This window comes from Catharus ustulatus, chromosome 3 (assembly GCF_009819885.2).
Source record: "Catharus ustulatus isolate bCatUst1 chromosome 3, bCatUst1.pri.v2, whole genome shotgun sequence".
Taxonomy (NCBI): domain Eukaryota; kingdom Metazoa; phylum Chordata; class Aves; order Passeriformes; family Turdidae; genus Catharus; species Catharus ustulatus.
In genome coordinates, this window is record NC_046223.1 from 974,500 (window position 1) to 1,001,934 (window position 27,435).

At 47.2% G+C, this 27,435-nt stretch overlaps 1 protein-coding gene across 3 annotated transcripts in view; it reads left to right on the top strand.

Annotated features, from left to right (window-relative positions):
- SPTBN1 (spectrin beta, non-erythrocytic 1) overlaps window positions 1-27,435 on the top strand; it is a 111,117-nt gene that overhangs the window by 51,881 nt on the left and 31,801 nt on the right. For all 3 annotated transcript variants that reach the window (XM_033056310.2, XM_033056309.2, XM_033056308.2), the window contains exons 3-14: window positions 13,381-13,532; window positions 17,777-17,950; window positions 18,315-18,406; window positions 18,749-18,829; window positions 19,499-19,614; window positions 20,462-20,574; window positions 21,174-21,361; window positions 22,597-22,714; window positions 23,962-24,120; window positions 24,695-24,997; window positions 25,704-25,857; window positions 26,511-27,381. In XM_033056310.2, coding sequence (XP_032912201.1) covers window positions 13,381-13,532; window positions 17,777-17,950; window positions 18,315-18,406; window positions 18,749-18,829; window positions 19,499-19,614; window positions 20,462-20,574; window positions 21,174-21,361; window positions 22,597-22,714; window positions 23,962-24,120; window positions 24,695-24,997; window positions 25,704-25,857; window positions 26,511-27,381 — 2,521 coding nt within the window. The remainder of the gene's footprint in view (window positions 1-13,380; window positions 13,533-17,776; window positions 17,951-18,314; window positions 18,407-18,748; window positions 18,830-19,498; window positions 19,615-20,461; window positions 20,575-21,173; window positions 21,362-22,596; window positions 22,715-23,961; window positions 24,121-24,694; window positions 24,998-25,703; window positions 25,858-26,510; window positions 27,382-27,435) is intronic.

Consider the following 27,435-nt stretch of genomic DNA (forward strand, 5'->3'; position numbering starts at 1 on the left):
CTCTGTTGGCTTTCAGAGCTGTGGTGAAGGAGTTAGAACATCACAAATAAGGTGGCTGAGAATCTGCTTTGCTCTTCCCACAAGAAATGAAATCTGAAATTCCATTTGGATGTTTGTATCTGGGCCTGGCAGGTAATGGCCTTTATCCCAGTGTGATTGTCCGAGTGAAGTGACACTCTATCAAAGATTAAAGTTGTTTAATGAGGATCAGTAAACAGCTCCCCTCCCACTCCAAATGAGTCCTCTCAAAGTGAAGGGTCATTCGTGGACAGAGTAAGAAGCTGGTGGATTGCTCTGCACTGCAGCAGCTCTGAACCTCAGTGCAACAGGAATGGGGTGGTGGCAGCAGCAGAGGGGACCCCGATGAGCACAGGGGCGCTGTGGGGAGCAGGGCCTCACTCCCAGCTGTGCCTCGAACGTGTCCCTGGTGGGAACCAGAGCCTCTGTGGCCCTGCTGTCCGCACAGGGAGCCTCGTGCAATTAGGGAGAGCAGGGAGCCCAGAATTGCTCACTGCTCCTGAGAATGCATGGAGCTGAGTCCTCACATTTCTGTCCGAGGAGAAAGGCCCAGAGGGATGGGAAAGGCCCCGAGGCATGGGGAGCACTCATGCTTGTGACTTGTGATGCAGAGCCCGAGGTCGCGGTGGCCGGGAGAGCCCACGCTCACACAAAAGCCCTTGTGCACTTGCTGCTGGAGCGAGGGTATCCCGGGCTGAGAGCCTCCTTTGTTGGGAGAGCACTGCTGTAGCCAAACTAATATTAACCAGGCTTGTAGCCCTGCTCAATGCCCCACTGTTCCCGAGAAAGGAGCTTACAGAGAAAGGCCCTTCAGTGTGCAGGGAACAGCACAGCCCGGCAGACACGCAGGCAGCCACTGGGACATGGTCTGGGGGCCACGCTCCTGCCTTTTCAAAGGGCTTCTGAAAGAGCTGGCATTACCCAGTGGCCTTTCCATGGGGTAACTGCAAGTGCTGATCATTCCCTCTTCAGTCAAGTTGGGTTTGTGCACAAAAATATAAGCTGGAACTTGAAAGGACAAGCCCAGCTACACGTATGTGACAAAGGGTCAGTTTGCTCTTTGGTGGGAATCCATGCACAATCCTGCACTGATTTTAGCTCAACTGTTTGCAAAGGAGGTCACAAATATGATTCTTATGTATCACTTTTATATTAGCAAAAAGAGAACAGTATCATCCCAAATGGCATTGTACAGAAGGCATATTTGGTGTCCTGCAGAGACTTCAAACATCTCTGCCTACATTATTGCCAAAATGGCCAGGCATGTGCTTCTTAGGACTGGTCTTGAGATTAGTGGCTTTAAGTTCCATTGCCTGTTTTAGTTCTGTTAGGACTGTTCTCAGGTTGAGGAGCTGGAGAACTGCTCGCCAAAGGGTCAGTGAAAAAAGTGCAGTGGCAAGGTACAAACATGATCTGTGTGACCACAGCACTCTAATCACAAGCAAAGGGTGACCCTATGCCTTCAAAGATTAAACAACACAACATGTGGTTACAAAGAGATTTAAGAGTTTATCTGAACAGAATAAACGCTGGCTGCCCAGATTTTTCTTGGAATGGAACCCCTGTGGTTTAATAAAGATACCTAAACTTCACTTAATGGCTTGGCAAACTGCAGAAAATCAGCCAATATGCAGCACCCACTTCTCAGATAGTCTAAACCAATGCAGCCCCATTAAAAGGAACTGCACAAACAACACAGTGCTGAGGGATTCTGTCTCTCAAATCCACTCCAATTCCTACATTTTTCTCAAATAACAGCTCCCTGTGCTAATACCAAAAGCCTCAAAGTCCAGTTCTTAATGCTCGTTTTGTCCAGGAAGTGTTTCCAGTTTTTGACAATATGATCTGATTATGGTTTTGTTCCAGGAAAAAAGAGAAGTGAATACCTGACCATCCCATCTGTAGCCAACGAACTACGGTTTGCTTTGGATAATAATTAATTCTCCATCTACTTTAGTATCTTTCCACAGTTATTTGGAGGGAAGCTAGACCTTGATAGTGCAACGGCTGCTTTTTCCAGGGTGTGTTCCTCTGTCAGCTCAGATTGCCCGGCAATATAATGGGAGAGACTGCAGTGAAATCACGGATGTGACTGTACCGTGATTGCAGGCTGACATGAGTAAGAGCCATTACGGAATGGCACTTAAGGCAGGCTCTGAATAAATAGGGGAGGTGTCTGGAAACATCAAATATTGGTGGTGCTCTGAACTCCTGACCTTTCAGTTATCCTCGTCACAGGCAGCTCAATAATTTGGGTTATCTTTACCTCTGAGCGCTGCCTGTCTCGTGCTCTCCCTCCCTGTGTCCTTGCTCACCCTGTGGGCTGTGAGGTGAGATTCAACCTCAGCCTCCCCTGGGATCAGGACCAGAGTGTGTCCGTTGTAGCTCAAGGAAGTCTCTTCAGAAAACTGGCAGTGCCTGCACACTGTTTCCCAACTGCTCCCTGGTGAGTCCTGGCCACTGTCACTTGTGCAGGTGCACTGATAATCTGTCAGCCTTCAGCAGCAGATTGAGTGCTGCTTGCATCTGGAGCTGTTTGCTCTCAGCTGTGGCCCAAGTCCTTAGGAGAGGAGCTCACAAGGCAAGACATGGAAGTTATGGAACATTTTTTCCATAAATCCCCTGTTGCTGATATATTACCAAACGCTTCTCTCTCTGCCTCTCCTCCAAAATAAATACGTCTGATAGCGTATATAATAAAATTCCCATGATATAAACCTTGTTTACTGGAGCCTTTGCTCTCAGCAGTTGGCTTGCAGTGGTGTTTGCCAGCACACCGATGCTAATGATGCTCTGTGCAGCTTGAAGGATGCTGCTGTATGCTCAGCGCCTGGCGCCAGCCGTGCTCCAGCTAATTCCTCACTGCACTCACTTTTTTCCTAAATAAAAGCAGTCACAAGTTGTCCCAGAGAGCAGACAACTCTTAAGGACACCTCATATGTAAAAGCTTTGACCACGCAGCACGTCCTGGCAGTGCCATCCCCGCAGGGATGGATCGGAGCTCTGCCCTGGCGCCAGCAGAGCTGCTCCCCAGGCTGGCTATGGCAGGGCTGGGACAGCATGGAGTAAAGCAGCAGCTCCAAGGGGACTTCCCCCTGTTTTCCCAAATGACTGGAGTGGCTGGGCAGGGCGCTGTGATCTCTGCAGTGCCCGTTTCAGGGTGCTCTTTGTGGCTGGGCAGGGTGCTGTGATCTCTGCAGTGCCCATTTCAGGGTGCTCTTTGTGGCTGTCCTTTCCCTCTCCTCCAGCTCCTGAGCGTGACCCGTCCCATCCAGTTCCTGGCAGCTTTCAGCTGTACCTGTGTGAGCCACCTAATGCCAGAACACCTTTTGTTTTCTGTGCTGCACAACTCAGCTCTCCCTTCTGGTTTAGCTCCTGTTGCCAAGTTTAGAAACATTTCCCTGGCATCAGCTGCAGGTCACAGTGGCCTTCACGGGAGTGTATTCATGTCACTTTTCCTTTTGCATAAACATCTGGTGTATCTGAATTAGGCTGGAATGTGTGAAATGTGTGTAAGTTTGGAGACCTGAAAATCAGTGAGTTGTGGCTGAGGCTTCAGGAGCATACAAATGAGCGTGAGGTGCCCCAGTGCATTGTCGTGGCTGTGCACCCTGTGTCCATGTGAACTGGAGGTGTGTAAGGTGGGAGCAAGCACAAACAGCCTGTGCAACAGTTCTGTGCTTAACCAATAGCTGAACTACATTCTAATGACATTGCTGTTACACTGGCAGACTACTGGGAGCATTAATTAGACACTGAACTTTCAGAAGCTGCTTTTCCTTTATTAACTGCCATTACCTCATAGTCTGTTTGGGGATTTATTCTGTTTTTTGGGGGGTTTTAAAGAAAGCACCGAATCACCGATTCATATTTTGAGGGGGAAAGCCCAGAATGTGCAACATGGCTAAGGAGGCATCAGTGAAATTACTCTGATCAGGAGTCTCTGAGTGCTTTTATAATTTTCTCATTGTGCTAAAAATGAAAGAAACTGAGGGTGAATGCTTGGGAGCTCTCCTGGATCCCTTCCACAGGAGCCACACCTTTGTCCCTATGTAAGGCCTTCCAATTGTTGCAGTCAAGGCCTTGCACAATCAGCACAACTCACAAGTCCACTTTTCAGACTAGAAAAACAAGAAATAAGTGATGTTTCTGGATGAAGGTACACATTTAAGATATTCAAAGTATAATTTCACTCTAATTTCTTCAAATTTGCATCACCTTTTAAATCTGAGAGAGACTTTCGAGGGTTTCAAACACAGATTTTTTTCTGGTGCTGCTTTGAAAGTTATTACCCAGGCAGGAAATACTGTGCTGGAAAGGGATCCCTTTTCCCCACTCTTGCATAATTCCAAAGGCTAAAATGATTTTGCTTAAACCTGCCATATTGTCCCACAAAAGCAGATCATAAATGACCTTTGGATTGGAATCAAACAGGCAAGTAAGAAAATTTTGAGGTGAGATGAGGAATGCATGTGCAACTTGTTTGTGCCTCACAAGTCCCAATAACGTAGGTGTGGCATGAAAAGAAAGATTTCTTATTATTGTTATTTTTTTAATTGCTACATGTATTTCTTAAAGAGCTCCTTTACCATGCAGAGTGACAAGTTGGAATGTGTGTTCAAGCTGAGATCATGGTTCAGTTTTCTGGAGCTTTTCTTAAGCAAGCAAACAGGTGAAGGTGTCAGCTCTGCCAGTCTCAAAAGACACCAACTCCAGGACTTTCCTGGGAGCTCTGCATGATGGGTTTGCAGATTAGAGCCAGAGAAGATTAGGGAGTTTTCCTCTAATGCTTCTTATTAGCAGTTTGTCTCAAATCTCATTAAAATTAATGCATTTTTTAAACTCCTTTTTTAGAGATAATGCCATTTTATAAATATCAAGGTTCCTTCAGTTACACAAGTGATTTTTATTGTAACCTTCAGTATTTTGGTTGCTGTTACTCATTCACTTTCCACCTTTGGGATTTAGTTTGCTGAGCTATGGTCTGGCTTACCTGTGGTGCTGCTGCTTTTATTCAGCATCCTGTCAGCACAGTGTAGTGATCTGACTCTACAATGTGGCACTCAATTAACAATAGTAAATTATTGTGTGGCCATGGAAACTGCAGGAACTAAACACATTGTTCAGCAAGGCTGTGAATTCAGCTCTTATTAATCCCTGATCAACGCAGTGGTTGTTTAAATACATGTTCTTCCATTTAAAATATTTCTGTGATAATGAAAATTACAATTTAGCAGCAATTAATTATAATGATAACATCTCTTAGCACAGAGATTTAATATTTTGAAAGGATTAAATGCAGTCATTGTAGATTTCTTTATTTTCTATTCATGCTTCTCTGTCATTAAGGTGAAATTAGATTTAAACATGAAACCAAAAAAGGTTTGGCTTTCTTTCATCTATTCTTCACTCTGATTGCAGTGAGTTTTTGCAGAAGCATGGTCAAAACACACTGCAGCTTTGACTTTGCTCTTCATGTAATGTCTCAACTTGTGCCTCAGATGCAAGAAGAGGTTCCCTCAGTGGGATCCCATAGGCACAGCAGTCTTCTGGCCTATTCCACAGAAATAATAAAAACCCCCAGCTCCTTCTTCCTACCCGTGCTTTCCTTCCCATAGACAAGAGAGAATCCACTGTAAAAACTCTCATTCTGCTGGATTTGCTGAACACAGGAAGAAATAAGATGGATCTGATGCAGGGAAGTACCTGGCATGTTCCCTGCCCATGCCAAGCCTTGCTCTCATCCCCACTCAACACTGCCAATCAAAGAGTGGTTTGGACAAGCAGAGAAAAATGGTTTTGTCCCTCTCAGAAATCCCCTGGCACTTCCCTGCATTATGCATATAACATGTTTTAGAGGAAACTGCCAAGAACCCCCCAAGATTGTGTGCACTTGAAATAGTGCAGTGACCTCAGGTTTTCATTGTTTTCTGTGGGAATTTTGCAGTCAGTGTCCTGGGACAGGCAGATGCCTTTTCCATGCTCCTTTTGATGAAGTGATTTGTTTCTTACGCAAAAGGGAAAAGCGGCAACAAGCACTGACATCAAATCGGCCAGGAGGGGTTGTGTCCTTTTGTGTAAAATGCCAGCAGCACTGAGACATTTTCCATGCTGCTTTTTAAAGGAGGCCCGTCTGAGCACTGCACGTCATGAGGCCAAGAAGTTACTCCTTGGTTCATCTGTACTGCTATTCTGCTGTGGATATTGGTTTTGTAACATCTTCCTTCAGAAAGGAGGATGAGAGGCTCAGAGGATGGTTGGAGAGATGGAGCGCCTCTGCTTTGGGAAAGGCTGGGAGAATTGGGATTGTTCAGCCTGAGGAAAAGAAGCTTCAGGGTGACCTGACTGTGACCTGACAGTACCTGAAGAAGGTACAAGGAAGATGGGCAGCACAGCCATCACCAATGCAGGGAGAGCTGGGCACCTGCCCCTCTGAATCTGCTTAAATGTCATCTTCATCTCCTGAACTGAAACAAAAACTATAAATCAACAGCTGAGTTCTTCCACCAGTTAATCTGTTAAACCCAGATGACTTCTACATTTATTTTCTGTGGGAGGCTTTACAGTAACTTTTTGCAGATGAATGTAGTCATTCCTGCACATGAATCTGCATCTGCTTGTGGAAGGTTTGTTTTTGTGTTGCTGACACCAAAACGCCACAAACTCTGTGTAAAAAAAAAGGCAGTGAAGGGACCTGCCCTTCCACGCCCCGTAACGCTTGGCTGGCTCCCGGACATTGTTCTGTGCACCGTGTCATTGTGAGAGGGAGCTTTAGTGCCATCAAAGAGAGAAAGCAGCAGAATCGTTTGTTCCACATGCTGCATGATGGAGCTTTCCCTTTTTGCTTTTCCAGAGCATTTTCAGCAGTGAAAGTGGTCACATGCTGCAACGTTTATTAGGGAAGGGTAGATATTTAACAGGATTTAGCAGCTGGCTGGTGCTTCCTAGTAAAAGCAAAAGGATTGCTGAACACACTCCCGATTTCTCCACAATTGTCTCACCTAGCAGGATCGGGAAAGCAGCAAAGATTTTGCGCCTAGTGAAATCACCAGCTAAACACAGCACGAACAAAAATCCCCTCGTTGCTTTGTCATCTTTAACATTTGCATTCAGGTTCTTGTTTAAGTCATGCTGGAGCACGTAAAGGCTTTGGTGTGATCTCACCGGTTTGGATTGGAAGTCACTCCGGAGATTACTTTGTGCCATAAAATAACCATTAACAAATGCACCCCTATTTGCATGAGAATGATCAGCTGCTCCACTCCCATTTCTCCATGGTAAACTGTCTGCAAGATGAAAGTGAAGGAGATGCCCTTTTCTAAGCACTGGACCCACGTGTATCATGTTCTCTGGATGTCATGTGTAAATTTGACTTTCCTGCAGGTTTTGGTCTAATTTTTCCCATTGTCCCTGCATGTGTGTACTGTGGAATTGTGTTTTCTACACTAAGCTCTGTTTCGTCCATTTTTATCAATCCCAGTTTTTACTCCTAACCTGTCACCTGCAGCTGGAGAAAAGCAGCATCCACTGCTCAGTTTATTGCTATAGGACACCTGAGTATTATGAAAAACTTGAATTTTAAGAGAAAATTTCCTTTTTTCTACTAATAGTGATCTTTCCTCCTTCCTTCATTTTCTTCCCTACAGATGAGTTCTGATATATTTCCATTTAGATTCTCTGTGCCTGGCTGTGCATGCTTACGCATTGTTCTCCGGGCTTCCTGATGCCCAAGGACTAATACAGCATGTGTGGGACCATGTGGAAAGGCCATCACTTCGGGAGTGTTTACCCGAGGCAGATGTTTCTCTCCTCAGCCGATCCTCGGTGGATACACGCGGTGCATTTTCCCCTCTGGGCTATATTTAGCGGTGCATGAGCTCAGCGCTTTGCATAGCTACACACCCCACAAGCCGCAGTCCCACAGGGGGTCTCAGCCCCGGGTGGGTCCTGCTGGGCTGTGAGGAACACACAGCCCCAGCCTCAGGCTCCTTGCCCAGCCTGAGGCACAGCCCAGGGCTGCTGGCAGTCCCCTGCCTTCCATTTGGACAGGGAATCTAAGGAGCAGGAACCACAGTGCTGCTGGAGTGGTGACCAGAGGAGCTGTGTCACACCTGCTGAGTGAGGCTCTGTGTGCCTCAGGCTGGGCTCATGTTCTCTGTCACTCTTAGCCTACTCCAGCAAACAGTGAAGGTTATCACAGCACATCTGCTCTGTTGTTTCCTGATAAAATCTTATTTCAGCACCACATTCTGGTCCCAGAAGCTGATCTGCCCTTCCCTCACATATCTTTCTCAACTGAAAAACCTCTAAGCACAGCTGGAATTTGTGAAGTTGTGAACATTACTGGCTGTTTCATTTCACATCCGTGAGAAAGCCTAGGGAGATGTCCTGCACCCCGAACACCAACAGAAATGGGAATGTTGTCCTGTGAAAGGCAGCTCTGTTTTCTCTGTGCTCTGTTAAATGAGGATGTGATCTGGGAAATTCTGGGTAGCTGTGGATAGTGGGTATCAGCAGAAGTGGTGTGCTTAGAGCAGCACTCAGCTGATCTCTGAATCAGTGGATGCAGCAGTGCTTCATGTAGGGCACACATTGGATGCTACAGTGAAAAAAGTAATCATTTTAAGCTGGAGAAATTAATTCCAGCATGGAACTGTAAGACGGAAACCTGCAGGAGATGGAGCTTTTGGAGTTAGCCATTAAAAGTCATCTGTAATTTGTCTTGCTGGAGGTACTGCAGGGATCCAAGGGCAGTGCCAGTGCTGAGAGCAGCTGCCCTCGGGCTGGCTGGGAGGCTGCTGGTGCCACTGATGGCTGGGCTGTCCTGAGGGGCTGAGAGCCCAGCAGCAGTCCCAGACTGCTCCTTTCAGCTCTCCTTTTTGTGCTCTGGTTCCACAGTCCAGGCTCCTTTGAGAGCACCCCCTTTGCTGTGCAGAGGCTTTGCCCCTCTCCAGAGGCTGGTGAGAGCTGTCACACACCCAGAGTCTCTCTACCTGTGCAGGTAAATGGCCCAAGCACATTAGCAGTCCATTTGAAAGGGATTCAGGGTCAGTTTGTTGAAATGTGGTTTGACCAGCACAGAAGTGATCAGTCAGGGTGTCTGGAAGCTGTTTTTAGAGGCAGATGGCTGCACAGGTAACCTTTGCCACGCTGTGGTCAGTGCTGCTGCACACAGCCCTGGGGCCTGCTGGCATGTGGGAGCACACAGGGTCACGTTGGTCTCAGCCAGCTCCTGTGGCCCTGCCTTCCCAGGGCAGTCATTAAAACAAGTTCTCCATTATCCTGCACGGCCCTATTGAGCTCACCCAGCACAGCTGAGCGTGGCACAAGGGGTTGGTGTGTGTGACCCCCCGCCCACTGCCCTGCATGGGGACTCCTAGCTGAGCTTTCAGAAAGTGGGCTGCATTTGGTCAGATTTTTTCTCATCAAATTAGTGGAGGAAGAATGGTCTCCCCTCAAGCGAGGAAGGGCTTAGATGCCTGTTTGTGATCCTGTCCAGCTCAGTTTATGTTTGCAGTGTACCAGCTCTGGTTTATTTACTGAACTCCTAAACAAAGTCAGTCCTTGATGCATCACAATCACAGTGCTGCAGTCTGCAAGCCCCTGTCTGCTGTAGCATTGTCATGGGGCCTTCCGCAGAAAGGAAATTTCCTTCCCAGTGTTGCTCCAAGATAAGTTGGATTCTCTATTATCGATACTGCTCTGAGAGCAGCTTCCGTTTTCCTGCTGTGCATGTTTTGCATGTTGCTCATTTCTCTTTACCCTTGGGAAACAAATGTTTTCACAAGCTGTAGGACACTTGGAGCTCCACCCATATCCTCTCGTTTTAATTAATCTTCAAAATCCATAACTGTGTTTTTGAAAATATGAAGGACGTTTGTCAAATCCAGCACACGAGGTTTGCAAACAGCACTCGGGGCCGTGGCTGCTGTTAAATCCCTGGAGTCACCACTCGTGGATGCACCTGGCCCTTACTGTGGAGGTTTTTGCACATTAGGAGAGTCACAGTTGTGTTGTTTGCTTCAGGGCTCTGAGCACCACATTTCCTCCTTTATCTGAAACTTTCAACCAAAATTCTTTGGTTTTAATTCTGTGTGTGTTTTAACCTGAAACCCCAGAGCAGAAAAATATTTTATCAGTTAGAAAGGGTTGATAAAAGCATTGCAAAAACCTGCTGTCATTGTGAAACATCATGTGGAAATAATCAGGAGAGGTTTTAACATGACCAACCCCAGTCACACCACCTTCCAAACGGGCTTGGTTTGCTTTCCCACGTTGTGGGAGTGCAAGAGGAGCGAAGTGATGCAGGGTAAGAAGGGCTGTGCCTTCTTCCTCCAGGGGCTTCTCTGCCTGAGAGTGTCAGTGGGGAATTAGAGCTGTGCTCTGCCCGTGCCAAGTGCAGATAAAGCCTGGCCTTCCTGGGTGACTGCCCCATTAGCAGCCTGAAAGAGCTCCTGTGTCTCTCCAGCCTGACATGAGTCGCTGCTTGTCCCCAAAAGTTGGCAGTGGCACGTGGGGCCTGGCCCTTGTGTGGTGCCACAGGGTTTTCCCATGGGGCTGCACCCAGACAATTTGGGATCTCCCTGCTTTGGGCCCTGCTTGCTGTAAATCAGAGAGATGGAGAGCAAGTGAAAAGCCGTGAATAGCTGGAGCTCGTGTGAAAAGCTGAGCTGTGGTGACTTTGTCACCGTTTTGCATCAGCGGGGCCAGCAGGGAGGAGGCCGGTTCCACAGAGGATGGGTGGGGACCAGGTGAGAGGAGCTGGGGCAGGAGCGAGCAGGGGCGGAGGTGGGAGCCGAGAAACCAACGGGGCCCTGCAGCCCCGCTGTAAACAGGAAATCGAGGCCACCCAGAGCAAGGCTGAGGAAACGGGAAAGCAGAAGGGGAGAGGCAGCGACTGCCTTTGAACTCTAGAGCAAAGAAAACACTCCTAACCATCAGCTGCCCCAACACAGAGATCCTCCAGCCAACCTGGGCTCCCATCCTCTTCCTCCCTGACACTTCACTGTGCTTAAGGATGCTGAGACAACACTCAACACAAGAAGTCAGCCAGACTTTATCAAGTGGGGACTTTTTCCCCAAGTCCCCACTGCCTGAGAAATGCCCTTTGTCCTCCTTTGGGGGCACTGGAAGTGCTGGGGTAGGAAAGCTTTTAAGTGGTCTCAGAGCCACATGGACACTGTCCCCAGGAGAGACCTGTCCTCCCTGCCCTGGAAGAGCTGCTTGCTCTGTTGGCTTCCTTGCCTTGCTTTCAACACCAGAAGGTCCCAAGTTGGTTCAGTTAATACCATAGCTCCAAAGGTTTCACAACATGGCTTGATGTGGCACTGCATTTCCCACAGCATGTCTTCCCTCTGCTCAAAATGAGGCCCTGGCTCTCCATCTCCTTTCACTAAACCCACAGGGATGTTCTTTTCCCACACTTTACTTTCACTGTGACCCCAAATTGGGAGGATTATTGACAACCATAATTTTTGATGTAATATTTTTTAAGATGGTGTTTGATAGGTCTTTTTGTTTCACATAATATTTTGTATATCCAACTCTATTTTCAGGGTCCTGTACGTTGGCATTTCCCTTTGGAATGAATATAAGCTCAGGGATCACTGGATGTTGTGCTTCTGTGTAGAGACTACAGTGATTAAATAAACTTGCTGAGCTGTTTTGGGGCTTGTACAAGCTGGTGAAAGGAGACAATTTCTGTTGGAATTTTCTTTAAAAAGCACCAACTATTGCAAGGTTTCTCTTCTGTGACTCCATTCCAAAAAATACCTCAAGCAAAGGCATGGATTACTCGACAAGCAGATATGCAGATACAGCATTCCCAGGCACTTGCTGGAAATAGTTCATAAAAGTATATATTTAAAGCTAGCAGACACTAGCTGCAGTTCCTGCTGGTTTCCTGTTCTCTTCCTCTATTACAGGGATCCTCTGCTCCGTACAGAGCGAGGGCAAACACAAAAATGCAAACTGTCAGTTCACCCAAAGCACATTGTTTTGTCACTAACCCCAGCTTTGACATTTTTCCAAGCCACATTTGTAATTAGGTAAAAGCTGTCAAAAATGAGGCAGTTTCAGGGCAGTAGATTTGGTCATGTCCAACCACATGGGTAGGAAGGACAAGTTCAGAAATAAGTGGGAGGAACTGAAATCTTAGGGTGGGGTTTGTGCAGTTGTGCAAACCACCACTCAGTGCAGGTCTGCTCTCCCTCCCACTCACCACCATTCTGTTATCTGATTTCTCTTCTGACTGTCTTTTCTTATTTTGCTTGGTCCCCACCTTTCTGTCCTCTTCTCTCTCAGCATCTTTGTCATCCCATATCACCACCATCAGATTTTTGCTGCTGCCCCCAAGTCCTGGAGGCAGTGAGTGGTTGTGAACATGCCCCCACCATGCTGCACTGCCAGGAGGGGAGCACATCCTTCCTTTGGGAGGACAGCATCCACCAAACCCCTGGGCACTCAGATCTGGAACTTTCTCCGTGTTTCAAGTGACATTCCTGGAGCTTTCAGAGCTGGGGACACTGTAGTTTAGGATTGACCTGTCTTCATGTCCTGCTCCTGCACATGCCAACAGCTTTATAGGGGCTGATGGGAGGCTTGGAATCTTGTCTGCCTGGGAAAGCAGAGCACTTCCATTCATCTGTCTCACTGTGGCTTTCAGAGCCCGAGTCAGAGCACCTGTGTTTTGACAAATTTGGTCTGTAGTATTTCCCAGCTCAGTGAAATGACTTTTGGCTAACAAGGAAGGGCTTCATCCAAAGCCCTTGGCAAAAGAATGTAACCACAGAGATGTATAATGTTTTCTGTCTGAGAGCTCTGGGCTTGGCAGATAGCTGGGTAGGAGTTTGTGAATTAATGTGGACTGCAGTGCAGTAAGAGAGCTCTCCCAGCCAATGTTTTCCTCTATAAACAGTTGTGAAAGACTCTGGGAAGGGAAGGTGGAAAGAATCTATTTTTCTATGGCTTGATATAAATGCTCGTCTACCTCAGGCATGTAGTTATGGAAAAATTCATGTTGACATTATGTAAATACAGTTATAAATGTTGAATCTGCAAATAAATATTGCCATGAGAAGGGAAAAAAAGTCAGTGGGAAGCTTTGGTCTCTGCTCTCTATCATACTTGTCTTAATCCAAAATGACTTGTGTTATTTTGGGGGATCTGTTGTGGATTTGTGTGTGTGCTCCTGAGCAGGTGAACTCAGCAGGTGAAGAATGAAAAGTCCTAATTTCATCAATGATTGCCCCAAAAAGACAAGCCATACCTTTGATTGAATCTTAAATATTTGAGCATCCCATTTTCACACAGAAACATGAGGTGGGATTGATTTTGAGTGATGTTTTGTTGCTTTCCCCACAGATGAACGTGAGGCAGTTCAGAAGAAGACCTTCACAAAGTGGGTGAATTCCCACTTGGCTCGTGTGTCCTGCCGGATTACAGACCTGTACACTGACCTTCGAGATGGGAGGATGCTCATCAAACTCCTGGAAGTGCTTTCAGGAGAGAGGCTTGTAAGTGCTTATCAGTATCCATTATCAGTATCCATTGTGGGGGGTTGGGGTTGGGTTTGGGTGGGGTTTTGTGAATCCTTGGCTCCACTGCAGTATAGGAAATCTGAGTGCTGAGGGTTCAGCACTGAAAATGTCTTTTTACATTTTGGAAAAAAAAAAAAAGAGCTCTATTGCTTCAACTGGATCCAGACACCATTAAAATGCCTTCCTGCTGGCTTCAGTGGGAATCAAAGGAAGTCTTCTTCAGAAGCTCCTTGCTGGTAACATGCTGAGTGCTTCCAGCATGTTCCCTGCTCCCAAATGTGACAGGCACAGAGTACAAAATGTTCCTGAGCCCCTTAGATGCCCTGGTGGTGGTGAGTTAGATGTGCTGGGGGATATTCCTGGCCCCTGTGGGCAGTGGCCCATTTCCCTGCTAACAAACCCTGCAGGTGTGCAGCCTGGCACATCCCTGCTCCCTCCCCAGAGCGTGCCAGGGCTGTGCAGGACAACAAGTGGAGAGGGAGCAGCTGGAGGTGTGGTGTTCATCACACCCCACTGCTGAGGAATGTCCCTGAGTGTGCTTGCTTTTACTCACATAGATAAGGCTAGGGCTTGCTTTGGTCAGGGGAATATCTAAAATCAGTTTAAATAAATGGGTCAAATTGTTTCTTTGGGTGTGCTGAGGCACCCCCTCGGTACCAGCACAAGGAGTGGTGAGTAAGAAAGTCCTTGTAGTGGAAAATGCTGCTGCACAAGAGGAGAACTGGGTGCCAGAAATGGCTGGGTATCAGCTTCTCCCTCAGTTCCTTAAATGATGGCCATGCTCTTAACTGCCTAATTTAGAGCAATCTTTTCAAAGAAATACCAGTCTTTAGCTAAGACCCAAGGCTGCAGGGGGCTGGGTAATCACTTGTCATCAAGCTCTCCTATTAGTGGAGCTCAGTGGCTTAAGACTCTGGTTAATGAGTGGAACATATGGCCCAGTGTGTGTGTGTGGGGAGGCAGGAGAGGAGCTGTCAGAGTGCGTCTGGGAGGGCAAGGGGGTTGTGACATGCACAGAAGGGCCTGTGTGGATGGGGTAACAAATCCTGGTGCCCATCAGCTGCAGGGGTAACAAATCCTGGGGTTCATCAGCTGCAGGGGTAACAAATCCTGGTGCTCATCACTGCAGGGGTAACAAATCCTGGTGCTCAGCAGCTGCAGTTTGCTCAGAGCCCTCTCTGTCTCTGCCAGACCGCTCACCTCAGCGACGTGTTGGGTTTGACGTGCTCACTGTGGCTAGCAGGTGTTCCTCACACAGGGATGGTCGAGGCCAACATGCCCCATTATGTGAGGGCTGAGACACCAACTGTGTCACCTCTGGTTAAATCTGCCTGTCTGCCTGCCAAGATTTGACTTTCAGCAGCAAATAGGAAGCTCAGAGCAGTCCCATGACTTTGGCTGCGCCGTTCATTTCCATATTTCAATCCAGATTTTGGAAAATGCAAACAGAGCTGAGGTGGCTGCGGGGTGGGGAGAGGACAGGAGCCTCCTGGAGCTGCACTTGCATCATTGTTTGTGTCTGGCATTGGCAGCACCACCACACATTCTTTTTGTAGCTTCCTTATCTGAGGCTGGAGGACAGCAGGCTGTGTTTGAACAGTGCATTCCACCACACCTTCCTCTGCAAACAAGAGCAAACGCAATGCACTAAAACCTGAGACAATTACACACACCAAAAGTATTCCAGGAGGAGCTTACACACACCAAAAACATTCCAGGAGCATTGCCATGCAGCACCCACTTGCTGATGTTCTCCAGTTTTTGGAATTTATTTTAGCCAATATTAGGTAGGTTCTGACATCTCCATGGTGCCCCAGGGAAATTTGAAGGCAGATCTTAAGCAGAAGACTTAAAATCAATACCAGAAACATCAAATGGTAAGAAAGCAGAAACTAGCATAAATGACTATGCCATAAACATGGTGTATTTACTGCTGCAGTGGAACAAACAGAAGTTGTTTCCTCTCTTTTGAAACTGGGATTCACATTCTGGAGCTGGAGCCTGTGGAGCAGAGTCCAGGATTTTGGATGCCAATCAGGGAAGCAGGGCTGCTCTTTGCCCTCTCACTTTGATTGCACAAACCCTGCATTTCCCAAAACTTACTGAGATTTTTGTTGGTGAAAAATCACAGTCCTTGGAGTTGTGTTGGACAAACTCAGAATGAGAGCAACCAATGACAGCATCACCTACATCATCCTAACCTTGCTCAGTTTGATTCCTAATCCTGGAGTTTATTCCAGACCTTACAGCATAATGTCCTCTGCACAGCAGTGTTGGGAAGGAAACTGATAGCATGCAATGCTCTCACTGAACACAGTGGGAAAGAATCCAGCCAGCATGAAAGGACAGTTGTCACTTTGGTTTGCACACACTGCTAACCAGCTTCTCCCAAAAGGGAAAATAAAACTGGGAACTGTTTTCAGCCTAAGATTAAGCATTTATCTCAGTTTCTTCCATAACCAAATGAAGAATTAGTAAATTCCTTGCAATTCCTGGATGCTCAAAGGTCAAACCACTTAAGCACGTTCTCTGTAGTGAATTCTGCTGCATTTTCACTTGGAAAAGAGGGAGGGTTTTGATGTAGAACCAGTTTTCCTGCAATGTGCGTGTGAAGGCTCTGGGTTTGGTGCTTGCTTTCCCTGCACTCAGTGTCTGGATCTGTGTGAGCCCAATAACTGTGCAAGGTCTGTCTCACTGTGCCTCATCCTGAGGCTATGCAGGGGAGTGTGGCAAGCACAGCCACACCTTGCACAAACCAGACTCAGGCGTCTCTTCCTCTACATAAAACATCTCTGGTGAATGGTTCTGGCTCTGTAACCATGGCACTGGAGCTTCTGAGAGCACGAAAGAGCTTTTTGAATCCTCTTCTGCTCCCTAGTTTGAGGCAATAGAGGCAGTGCAGGTACTGCTTCAGGCAGTGGGAAGGGCAGAGGAGACAGGCTGGGCTCTGCCACTGCTGCTGAGAAATGGCCACAGTCACAGTCATTGCTGAGCCTTGGGAACATCCTCGTGCAGGTGAGCAGGCCTGGGAAGCTGCTCCAGGGCTGCAGGTGTGGCCATGGGCTGAGAGGAGCTGTGGGCTGGAGCTGAGGGTGCATCCGGGCCTCCGCCTTCCCTCCTGCCCCGGAACTGCCTCCTACCTGCGTTTCATTTTGCAAGGTTCAGTCAAGCCTTGGGTCCAGCTTTTCTCCTGATGGGGTGTGCACAGGCTGTCTGTGCAATCTGGGCCTCTTTGGAGAGTCTTTTATACCCCAGTGCAATCTCCTGGAAGTTCTCCCCCTTGCTGGGAGCTCTGGGTTGACCCAGCATCATTCCCCAGCCTCAGGAGGAGAGCTGACCCAGGCTGACTGAGGCTGAACTGGTGGCCTCAGGGTTTGTATGTCCCAAAGGGCATCTTCCCTCTCCACCATCCCCTGTGGCACAGGCTCTGTTTCCAGGGACTGTACCATGGTCCTGACCAAAACTCTTCCCCTTGAATGCAGGCTGGAGCAAGGATATTGCCAGAGCTGTTTCCATGGCCACTTAATTACATTCACTGCAGAAAACAAGGAAATTGTGGCAATTAGTCCTTTGTGTGAGTGCCTTTGGTGACATCCCAGTGAACACTGAGCAGGCTATGCAGCTGTAATCCTTATCTGCACAGCAAAGGTCCTTTAATTTTATTCAGTTTTACAGCAGAATTTTGCATGCTGATAGCACATGCGTTGCATTTTTGCAGTTGCAACTGTGCCTTTATAAAATTGTGTTATGTTGGTGTAGCTGATTTTTTAATTAGTTTTTTCCTATGAAGAACAATTTGTAATCAATCTCTGTTATTTTCTTACTCTTAATCCAATTTACTGACCAAAGAAAAGCAATGCCACTTCCTTCTGGAGGAGACTGACTGTCTAGCTCCCAGTTCAAATCTGAGCTTGTGAGTGAATATCCTAGAGAGGAAACATGAGGGAAGTAAGCAGGAAAAATCCTGTGAAAGCAAATGAAACTGGGGCCATGTCCAGCTCAAGTCCAGGATATTGTTTTTTCCACCATGGGTTTGGCACCTGCTTCCATCATCCTGGAAGATGCAAGGAGTGGTTTTATCCCTGGAATTTGAGGAACAAATGCAGTGTTACTGCCTGGAGTGGTGATGCACCAACCAGGACTGAGGAGTTCATAAACTCTGACTTTCCCCCCTCCTATCTAGAGCAATAAAAGTTTTTATTCTTGCTTTTACCTTCCAGCCTAAACCAACCAAAGGAAGGATGCGCATCCATTGCCTGGAGAACGTGGACAAAGCCCTCCAGTTCCTGAAAGAGCAACGAGTGCACCTGGAAAACATGGGATCTCATGATATTGTGGATGGGAATCACAGGCTGACACTTGGCCTCATTTGGACTATCATCCTGAGATTCCAGGTACAGATGTGTGCACACACACACACATACATGGATGAGCTTTCCACTCCTGTTTGTCACAAACTTCACTGAGCATTTTAGGAGCAGAGTGCTCCAGGTGCTCCCAGCTGATGGCAGGGAGAAGTGCTTGGGAATCTGTCAGGATGAATCAGTCTCTGTGGTGGGAGTTTCCTGTGGGGAAATTCCTATGGCTTTATTTCTAAATCATTAATAAATGTGAAACTCCTGTCTCTATACTAGATCCAGGAGGAAATGCTGCTCTCCATCAGCTGGTTACCCATAACCTGGCTGGCTGGCAATGACATGGATTAAATAATTCCCTCTTCCAAAAAGGTAATATGTTTATCTTCTATGTTACTCTTAGATCCAAGATATCAGCGTTGAAACTGAAGACAACAAAGAGAAGAAATCTGCTAAAGATGCTTTGCTTTTGTGGTGCCAGATGAAAACAGCTGGGTGAGTGTGGATTAAATGATTATCTCTAAAGTTCTTACAGCATTTTGAGTTTTTGCTGAAACATTTTAAATGGGCAAATGTATCTCTTCTTAAGTGGATTCAGAGAGGGAATTCAGGACAAGTGAGTTGATGTTTACAAGTCAGAAAAGTCTGAATCGGTGATGTTAATGCTGGGTGATGAACACACCAGTCTGATAATCCATGAATATTTATAGTGACATGCTGACTCTTTCTCACCCTGTTCTGAAGAAATAATGACTTCATGTCTCCCTGCTCTGGCTTTTGGTGCCAGAGTGTGCAGTGCTCTGTACTGATTGCACTGTCCTTGTGTTTGTTCTGCAGGTATCCCAATGTCAATATCCACAACTTCACAACAAGCTGGAGGGATGGCATGGCGTTCAATGCACTGATCCATAAGCACAGGTACCTGGGGCTCAATTGCTGCCCTGGTTTTGCAGCTACCTTGCAATTTGGTTTTGAAAATCTGTGGAGAGCAGGAAGTCGAGGAGTTGCTCAGAGTTTTACAGTAACTTGCCTTGTTTTGAGCTTTACAGCTCTTGTGGTCATTGTGAGCTCGGCTGGGCAGCAGCTTCTCACACCAAAAGTCAAAACAGCCTGTGTTTGGTTTCAAGGGCATAAATCACTCCTGTGATTATTATTTGGGTTGGGTTTGGTTCTACTACCTCAGTGGGTAACTCATGCCCAGGTCTGGAATTCGGGGGCAGGAGTGGGGAAGCACACCTAGGGCAGCCTGAGGGAAAGGAAATCCCTGCCCAAGGATGGCCAGATGTGGTACCAGGCCACATCCAGAGTTATCCAGATGGATTGCATGCTTCCATGGGCATGAGGAGAGACTCATGACCACAGCTTTGTTCTTCTCCAGGGTCACCTTCCCTGCTCTAAATCTCTCCCCTGTTCTGTCCCACAGCCAGGTCCTGCTGTGCCATGTGCTGGGCATTGCTTCATTCCTTTAGCACTGCACAGGGCATGTGAAACCTTGGCCAGGTTTTCTAAGGGTTGGAGATTTTTAGTTCATTTGAGGGTGGCTGCACTGTGCTTTGGGAAATCTAAAGAATTTTCCATCCTGTCTAGGCCTGATCTGATTGATTTTGACAAGCTGAAGAAATCAAATGCACACTACAATCTGCAGAATGCTTTTAACCTTGCAGAGCAGCACCTTGGTCTTACCAAGCTCCTGGACCCCGAGGGTAAGAATTCCAGCAGTTTCAGCACTTAAGGACTCTTTCCTCCCACCCCTCCATGTCAGAGCACATCTCTGTGGCAGCTTTTTGTGTCCAGGAGCAGCTGGATGCTGCTGACTCACCTGGTGATACAGGCAGAGAGGGAGGGGGAGAATGTGAGATGTCTCCAGCAGCAAACTGAGCAGCAGTAGCACAAGAGCCCTTAATCCTGTGTTTATTTACTGCCATCTGACAAGTCTATTGGCCTGGCCATGGGTCCATAAAGTCATTCCAGTCAGGGGCTTCCTTCTGAGAAGGAAGAGAAGCCCAGGAGTAGGGAACCTTCAACCCATGCATCTCTGGGAGTGTGTGTGCTCCCAGTGCTGGGGAAGAGCCTTTGTGTCACAGGGCAGGAGCGATGTGTTTGGGCAAGTTTGTTCTTGCTCCATGCCTCAGAATTGCTTCAGGAGAGGAAATGTTTTGTTTTCCACCTCTATCTCTCACATTCACCTGGACAGACACAGGTTTGAATTCCTCTCTCCAAATGCTGATGCAGCACTGAAGTTGTCAATTTACAGTAGTTCTGTCAACTCCCACAGACACCAGAGGAATTATTTGGCTGTGCACAAGCTGTGACAAAGTCTGGGGCTTGGCTGTAAAGCCCAAAGACCCCAAGCTTTAGCCCCAGCTCACACTACTGCCAGAACCAGTGCAAAGCTGCTCAATTTATTTTTTATTAGGACACCAAGCTTAGGGGATGAGCTGCCACTGAACCCATCTCTGACTCCCAAACTCATCCTTGGTGCACTCTGAGCTCTGTTGGTGTAACCCCTGCAGCCTCAGCATGCTGAGATAACTCTTGTTTGGTTTGCAGATATCAGTGTTGATCACCCTGATGAAAAGTCAATCATCACCTATGTGGTGACATATTACCACTACTTCTCCAAGATGAAGGCTTTGGCTGTGGAAGGAAAGCGTATTGGAAAGGTCTGCAAGTCCAAATTGTATATTGTTACAAAGCAGTGAAACATTTCTGGTTTTCTTTCTCCTCTTGGGTGTTGATTTTTTAAGAGTCCACTCTCTGGTGGTTTTTATTTTTTTGCTTTTGAACATGTTTTGAATGTTAAATATTCCCATGTGACTATGAGGAGTAGTTAATTTCCAGCTGCCTCACATTAGAAAACACTTGGCTGGTGTTTTATTTTTGCTTGTTAATTTTGCATCATTGCATCACTTTTCCTTTCTCATTAACTGCTCCTCACCCTCTGGGCCCTCTGTCTCCTCTGGAAAAGTCCCTCATTTAAAACATGTGCAGTCATTCCCTGTCCTTCAGCGACATTGCCCCCATCCTTACAGCTGGCAGACTGAGCATGAATCCTTGTGTGAGCCTCGACTCTGCCCCCTCTATTGCTGTGGGATTTTTGGGAATTTAGAAAAATGCCAAGCTCTCATTGCTCAGGGATGCCAGCAGTGAGTACTCTGATTCACAGCTCGTCTCCCAGCGGTTTCTTTTATGTGGCTTGTTGGATTTAAATGACTGAAGAGCACTGCCCTTGTGACTCATGTGTGTTGTGCTGCTGTTGCAGGTGCTTGACAATGCCATTGAAACAGAGAAAATGATAGAAAAATACGAGTCCCTGGCTTCTGACCTGCTGGAGTGGATTGAGCAAACCATTATCATCCTCAACAATCGCAAATTTGCCAACTCCCTGGTTGGGGTGCAGCAGCAGCTGCAGGCGTTCAACACTTACCGCACAGTGGAGAAACCACCCAAGTGAGTTCAGTCTCTGCTTAACACAACACTCAGTGGTCTTGTTGGCTTAGTCACTCATTGATTTTTTTAGAAAACAAACACATCCAAGTCATTTTAATTGTGGCTTAAGAATTTATTTTCCTGAGCAAGCCCAGCTCTCATGTTCCTGATTGGTGCTCATTGATGTTGCTTGGGGCCCGTTTGCTTTGTGCTGTTCAGTGTGCAGATAATCACAACAGCAGTGAGAAAAGCATGTCTCCCACAGGATCTGGGAGTCCTGGAAGCTGTCCCTGCCCTGGGATGCCTGTCTTATCATATGAGTGGTGTTAGCATACCGTGGTAGTACAGTAATGTCACCACTCGTGCTTTTAATAGCAGTGGATAGTACCAAAATGCTGCTATTAAAAGATCCCTACTGCTTATCCAACATGAAAAGGAAGAGTGTCTGGCTTTGTCAAACAGCTCTGCTTACTCAAACTGATACAAGCAAAACTGGGCAACTTATTACTGGAAAGCCTCTTTTAGCATCGTGATATCAAATCTGTTTATTATTTTTTGTCTAATCCGAGTTCTAATGGATAATACTCACAACCCGACACATTACACAGGATCCAGACTTCTAAAACTGCAGACTATTCCCTAATGCCCATGGAGTTTATTTATTTCCCAGGCATACAACAAAGGGAAAACAGTGGGAAGAGTTTATTGACTGCAGAGGGCTTTAAATAAAACTTCCATTTCTTGTGCTGATGATGTAAACTGGGACAGTGCACGTACTGGAATTGAAAAAAAGCCTTTTCCTGTCCCCTGAGGGGTTTGAATCCAAACATTCAGACAGCTGACTTCTGTGAAGTTGCTTTTGCTGTCTGCCCCAGCTGTCTCCAGGGGAAGTGTGGGCTAGTTCCATTGCTCCCAGCTTCACACAAGATGGAGGTGTTTATGTGAATGCACCATTCACCATGTCAACGTTTTAAACAAGTACTTTATTATAGTTTATTGTAGTCAACTAAATTCAGTGTTTCATGGAAGTGCTTCCCTGTGAGACTGGGGAGGCCCTGGCCACAGGTTACCCAGAGAAACTGTGACTGCTCCATCCCTGGAAGTGTTCTAGACCAGGTGGGACAGGGCTGGGAGCAGCCTGGGATAGTGGAAATGTCCCTGCCCTGCCCATTCTTTCAATACATGATTCCATGATTATACTTTAGCAGTAATGAAAGTTCGATTGTAACTCAATTCTCTTGCAAAATTTTGTTTAGATTTACAGAAAAAGGAAACCTGGAAGTGCTGCTTTTTACCATCCAAAGCAAAATGAGAGCCAACAATCAGAAAGTGTACATGCCGAGGGAGGGCAAACTCATCTCTGACATTAACAAGGTAAACTGAGCAGCTCCTCCCCTGTGACTCAGGATAGTGCTGTTTTCTCTCAGAAAATTGGCAGAAAAACATTTGTAATCTCCAGCCTTGGTGTGGGGGCTGTAAGGGATGGGTGAGGTGGGGTGACCTTTTCCTGTAGCTCAGATTTATTACCCTGAGCCAGGCCCTGAGTGTCCTCAGCATCTGTAGGAGCTTCTGCTGCCGGGGCTGCAGCTCTGCCTTGCCCCTCGTGGTGCTGGCTGTTGGACAGAAGGGACAGAAGGCAGTAGGTGCTGTGCCCTCCCCTTCACCTCCCAGTGCCTGCCTGGGCACTGTGCATCCCTCTGGGGTCCTGCAGCCTGCTCTGTGCTGCTGCAGCTGGCAGGGCAGGGCTGGGCACAGCAGAGCTGACAGGCTCTCTCGAGGATAACAAACAGCTTCAGCCTGGCAGCTTCCTCCTTTGTGTGTGATCATGCTTGGCATTCCCAGAGCAGCTGTTGTGGGTGTCTGTGGCCTCATCCCAGGGAGCAGCACACTGCTCAGCTCTCCTGCTAGCAGGAGGAATGCCCAGAATAGTTGTGTTCCGGGCAGTTCCACATCTGCTTGGATTTAGATTTAGTTTGTGTCAAATTGAGAGTGTTTTTGTTGTCTGTAAGAACATCTGAAAGGTGATTAGCTGACTTCCAACATGCTTCTAAGACTTCTGATTTTTGTAATATTGTCGTCATGCATATGTATAACTTCTGGCTTGGGGGAAAAAAGGACTTGTAAGCACCAGAAATAACCGAATTCTGCAGTTGTTTTCTTTTCCAAAGTATAATAAAGAACAACAATTGTATGTTGATCTTGGAGGTGAGAGGCCATGAATCTCTAATTCCCATTTCCTAAAGGAGGAAGATAGAATCTGCTTGTTTGGGAGTAGCACTCAGGAGATTTTATTTTTTTAAACAAACACTTTCTTACACATTCAATCCAGGTGGTTTCCTTAGGCTTTGTTGGGAAGGGGGGTAAGAAAGGACGAGAGAAAATGCATCTGAGATAAACAACTGACTAAATTGAGAACAGATTTGAAGTCATGTGTTTATATTAGCAAACAAGGTGTAGGGCCAGCCAGTGCAAACTGGATTTATGGGCTTATAAATAATTGAACCAGTGAAAGTTGCCTGTAGTGACTTCAGCCCTGATTTCATGCAAAGGAGATGGGGTTTATCATAATCTTGTAAGAATGTGTTGTTTAGAAACCTTGTGTTTTCCCTCCACGTCTTCAGGCCTGGGAAAGACTGGAAAAAGCTGAACATGAAAGAGAACTGGCACTGCGAAATGAGCTCATCAGACAAGAGAAACTGGAACAACTCGCACGGAGATTCGATCGCAAGGCAGCTATGAGAGAAACTTGGCTGAGCGAAAATCAACGTCTCGTTTCTCAGGTGCTGCTCTCTGAAATTGTCTGGGTGGCTAAAATGGTTCCCATGACTAATTACAGGATGCAGTTCTTGCAAGGAGAACATTTTCTTCCTTGTGCCTCATATTTTGCTGCATCTATGTATGTGTATATTTATTTATTGTATTTAGTTACTCTGTATGTGTATGTACTGTTATTACATTTGGGATTCCCTTCCTTGAACCTACCAGCCTGTGATGAGGAAACAACTTTCCACAGTCAAGATTTTCCTTATCTGAATATTTTGGGGAGTTCAGTGAAATTAGCCCAGGAGTTAATTTTATTGATTGATATTAGAGATGATGATATTAGCCCCAGCCTAATCCTGATGGCCACGTGATTCTTCCCCCAGAGACAGTGAATAATATCTCTGATTTTATCAGTGGCTCTTTATTATCAGAGGCACCTCTTATTTTATGAAAGGAGACTCTTGGGAGCATTTTGAGGTCCCAGATTTGCTCACAAGTGTGTTTTGCCAAGTCAGAAACGACAGCAGAGGTTGAGCAGTGAGACTTTATTCCTCAGCAGCCATTCCTGAAGGAGTGCCTCTGTCTTTGCAGGACAATTTTGGCTTTGACCTCCCAGCAGTGGAGGCCGCCACGAAGAAGCACGAGGCCATCGAGACGGACATCGCGGCGTACGAGGAGCGGGTGCAGGCCGTGGTGGCGGTGGCCAAGGAGCTGGAGACCGAGAACTACCACGACATCAAGCGCATCACCGCGAGGAAGGACAACGTCATCCGCCTCTGGGAGTATCTCCTGGAGCTGCTCCGGGCGCGCAGACAGCGCCTGGAGATGAACCTGGGGCTGCAGAAGATTTTCCAGGAAATGCTGTACATTATGGACTGGATGGACGAGATGAAGGTGGGTGGAAGTGCTGGGAGAACACAGAGTGTGCGTGTCCTTTTCTGCCAAGTTCTAAGATGCATTTTGCCCCTCTGGGTTAGTAGACAGACCCAGCAGTGAACGAATTCCCTATGATTTGTTAACACTAAAGATTAAAAACAAGTAAGGAAAAAGAACAAGTCCACTCCTATAAAAAGCTACTTTCCAGCTTCCTGTCTGTCTCATAGAGCCCAGAAGTTTTGGTCACAATGCCTGGGTAAAGATGACAGATTTGGTGAAAGGGAATGAAATCATCTCTCTCCATCATGATTTACGTGGGGAGCAAGTCACCTCTTCACCTCTGTGCTTTAAAAAGCTTGAATTTCTTCCTGTCTGTTCTCCTGGGATCTGGGGAGGGAAAGGACCATGACTTGTCCATCAGCCAGCAGAATTTGGATGCTGTTGGAGGACAGAAAGCTCTGTGTGAGCAGGAGCTCACAGCTCCTGGGCTGAGTGCTGCTCCTTGGCCCTGCTGAGCTAAGTCAGCCTCTCAGCATCCTAGACTGAAAATTCATTAAAGACCAGTCAAGTCCTTCATGATTGTCTGTGATTTCAAAAATACTGGCTCAAATTTGTATCAGCCATGTCCCTCCATTTGGAATTTCTGTCCTTATGGGCTTGGAGTATCAACAGATAAATGGCCAAATGGCCTCCAGCCCGTTTGACTCTTTCTCCTTTTGTTCAGGTGCTTTTGCTGTCCCAAGACTACGGCAAACATTTGTTGGGAGTTGAAGACCTGCTGCAGAAACACGCTCTGGTGGAAGCTGACATTGCTATTCAGGCTGAGAGAGTGAGAGGGGTCAATGCCTCAGCTCAGAAGTTTGCCACCGATGGAGAAGGTACCCAGCACCCAACACACCTCTTTTGTCTTAATTACCTGTGAGGTTATCTGTGAGACTCAGATAGGTTAGCTGAATTCCCCACCAGAATGAGAGACTCCAGCTCCATTTGTTCCTTCTGTACTCAGTGTGTCAATGATTCATTTGTCCAGGAGCTGCTCAGGAATTGAGTGTGACATTGTGCCTTGCCTGTCACGCTCCTCACCAGCAGCCGCCTGGCTTTGTAGCGGTCACTGTGGTTCCCCATGCTGTGTTCCCAATGCAGGCATTTACACAGCTCGTTGGACCCAGTCTGATGGTGTCCTGACTTATCCAAAAAGGAAGCAATGCCCTAGAACCCAGTGTTGTTAACTGGAGTAAATGAAATCCATTTTGTGCAGCTGTGTATAAATCTGAATTCAGTGAATTTTGTCCAACTGGAAACAGTCATGAATATCTTTCCTATTTTTTTTTTTGTCTTTTGGAAGAAATAGTATTTTCTGATCTGTGTTATTGTGTGGTAGAGCTTGACCACTCCCCACTCACTTTCTTAGACTCACTATGGATTCTTTCACGTGAAGCTGAACACGCAGGGACTCAGAGCTCTGCGTGTGCCCCGGCTGTGGGTGCGGTGGGCGAGCCCAGGTGGTAACACAGCTTCTCTGTCCGAGCAGGTTACAAGCCCTGCGACCCGCAGGTGATCAGGGACCGCGTGGCTCACATGGAGTTCTGCTACCAGGAGCTCTGCCAGCTCGCGGCCGAGCGCCGCGCGCGCCTCGAGGAATCCCGGCGCCTCTGGAAATTCTTCTGGGAAATGGCTGAAGAGGAAGGCTGGATCAGGGAGAAGGAGCAGATCCTGTCATCTGATGACTACGGCAAGGACCTCACCAGTGTGGTCCGACTCTTGAGCAAGCACAAGGCGTTTGAGGACGAGATGAGCGGCCGCAGCGGCCACTTTCAGCAGGCGATAAAAGAAGGTGAAGACATGATCGCGGAAGAGCATTTCGGGTCTGAGAAGATCAGAGAAAGAATTAAGGATATCCGGGAGCAGTGGGCTAACCTGGAGCAGTTATCTGCCATTAGGAAGAAGCGGCTGGAGGAAGCCTCTCTCCTCCACCAGTTCCAGGCTGACGCTGACGATATCGACGCGTGGATGTTGGACATCCTCAAGATTGTCTCCAGCAACGATGTCGGCCACGATGAATATTCCACTCAGTCCTTGGTGAAGAAACACAAAGACGTGGCCGAAGAGATCGCGAGCTACCGGCCCACCATCGACTCCCTTCACGAGCAGGCCAAGGCGCTGCCGCAGGAGCACGCCGAGTCTCCAGACGTGCAGGGCAGGCTGTCGGGCATCGAGGAGAGGTACAAAGAGGTGGCTGAGCTGACCCGGCTGCGCAAGCAGGCCCTGCAGGATACCCTCGCTCTCTATAAGATGTTCAGTGAGGCAGATGCTTGTGAGCTTTGGATCGATGAAAAGGAGAAGTGGCTGAATAATATGCAGATTCCAGAGAAGCTGGAGGACCTGGAAGTGATCCAACACAGGTGAGAGTGCCTTCTCCAGGAAGTTTGGGGAATACTGGGTGGAAGTGTTTTACC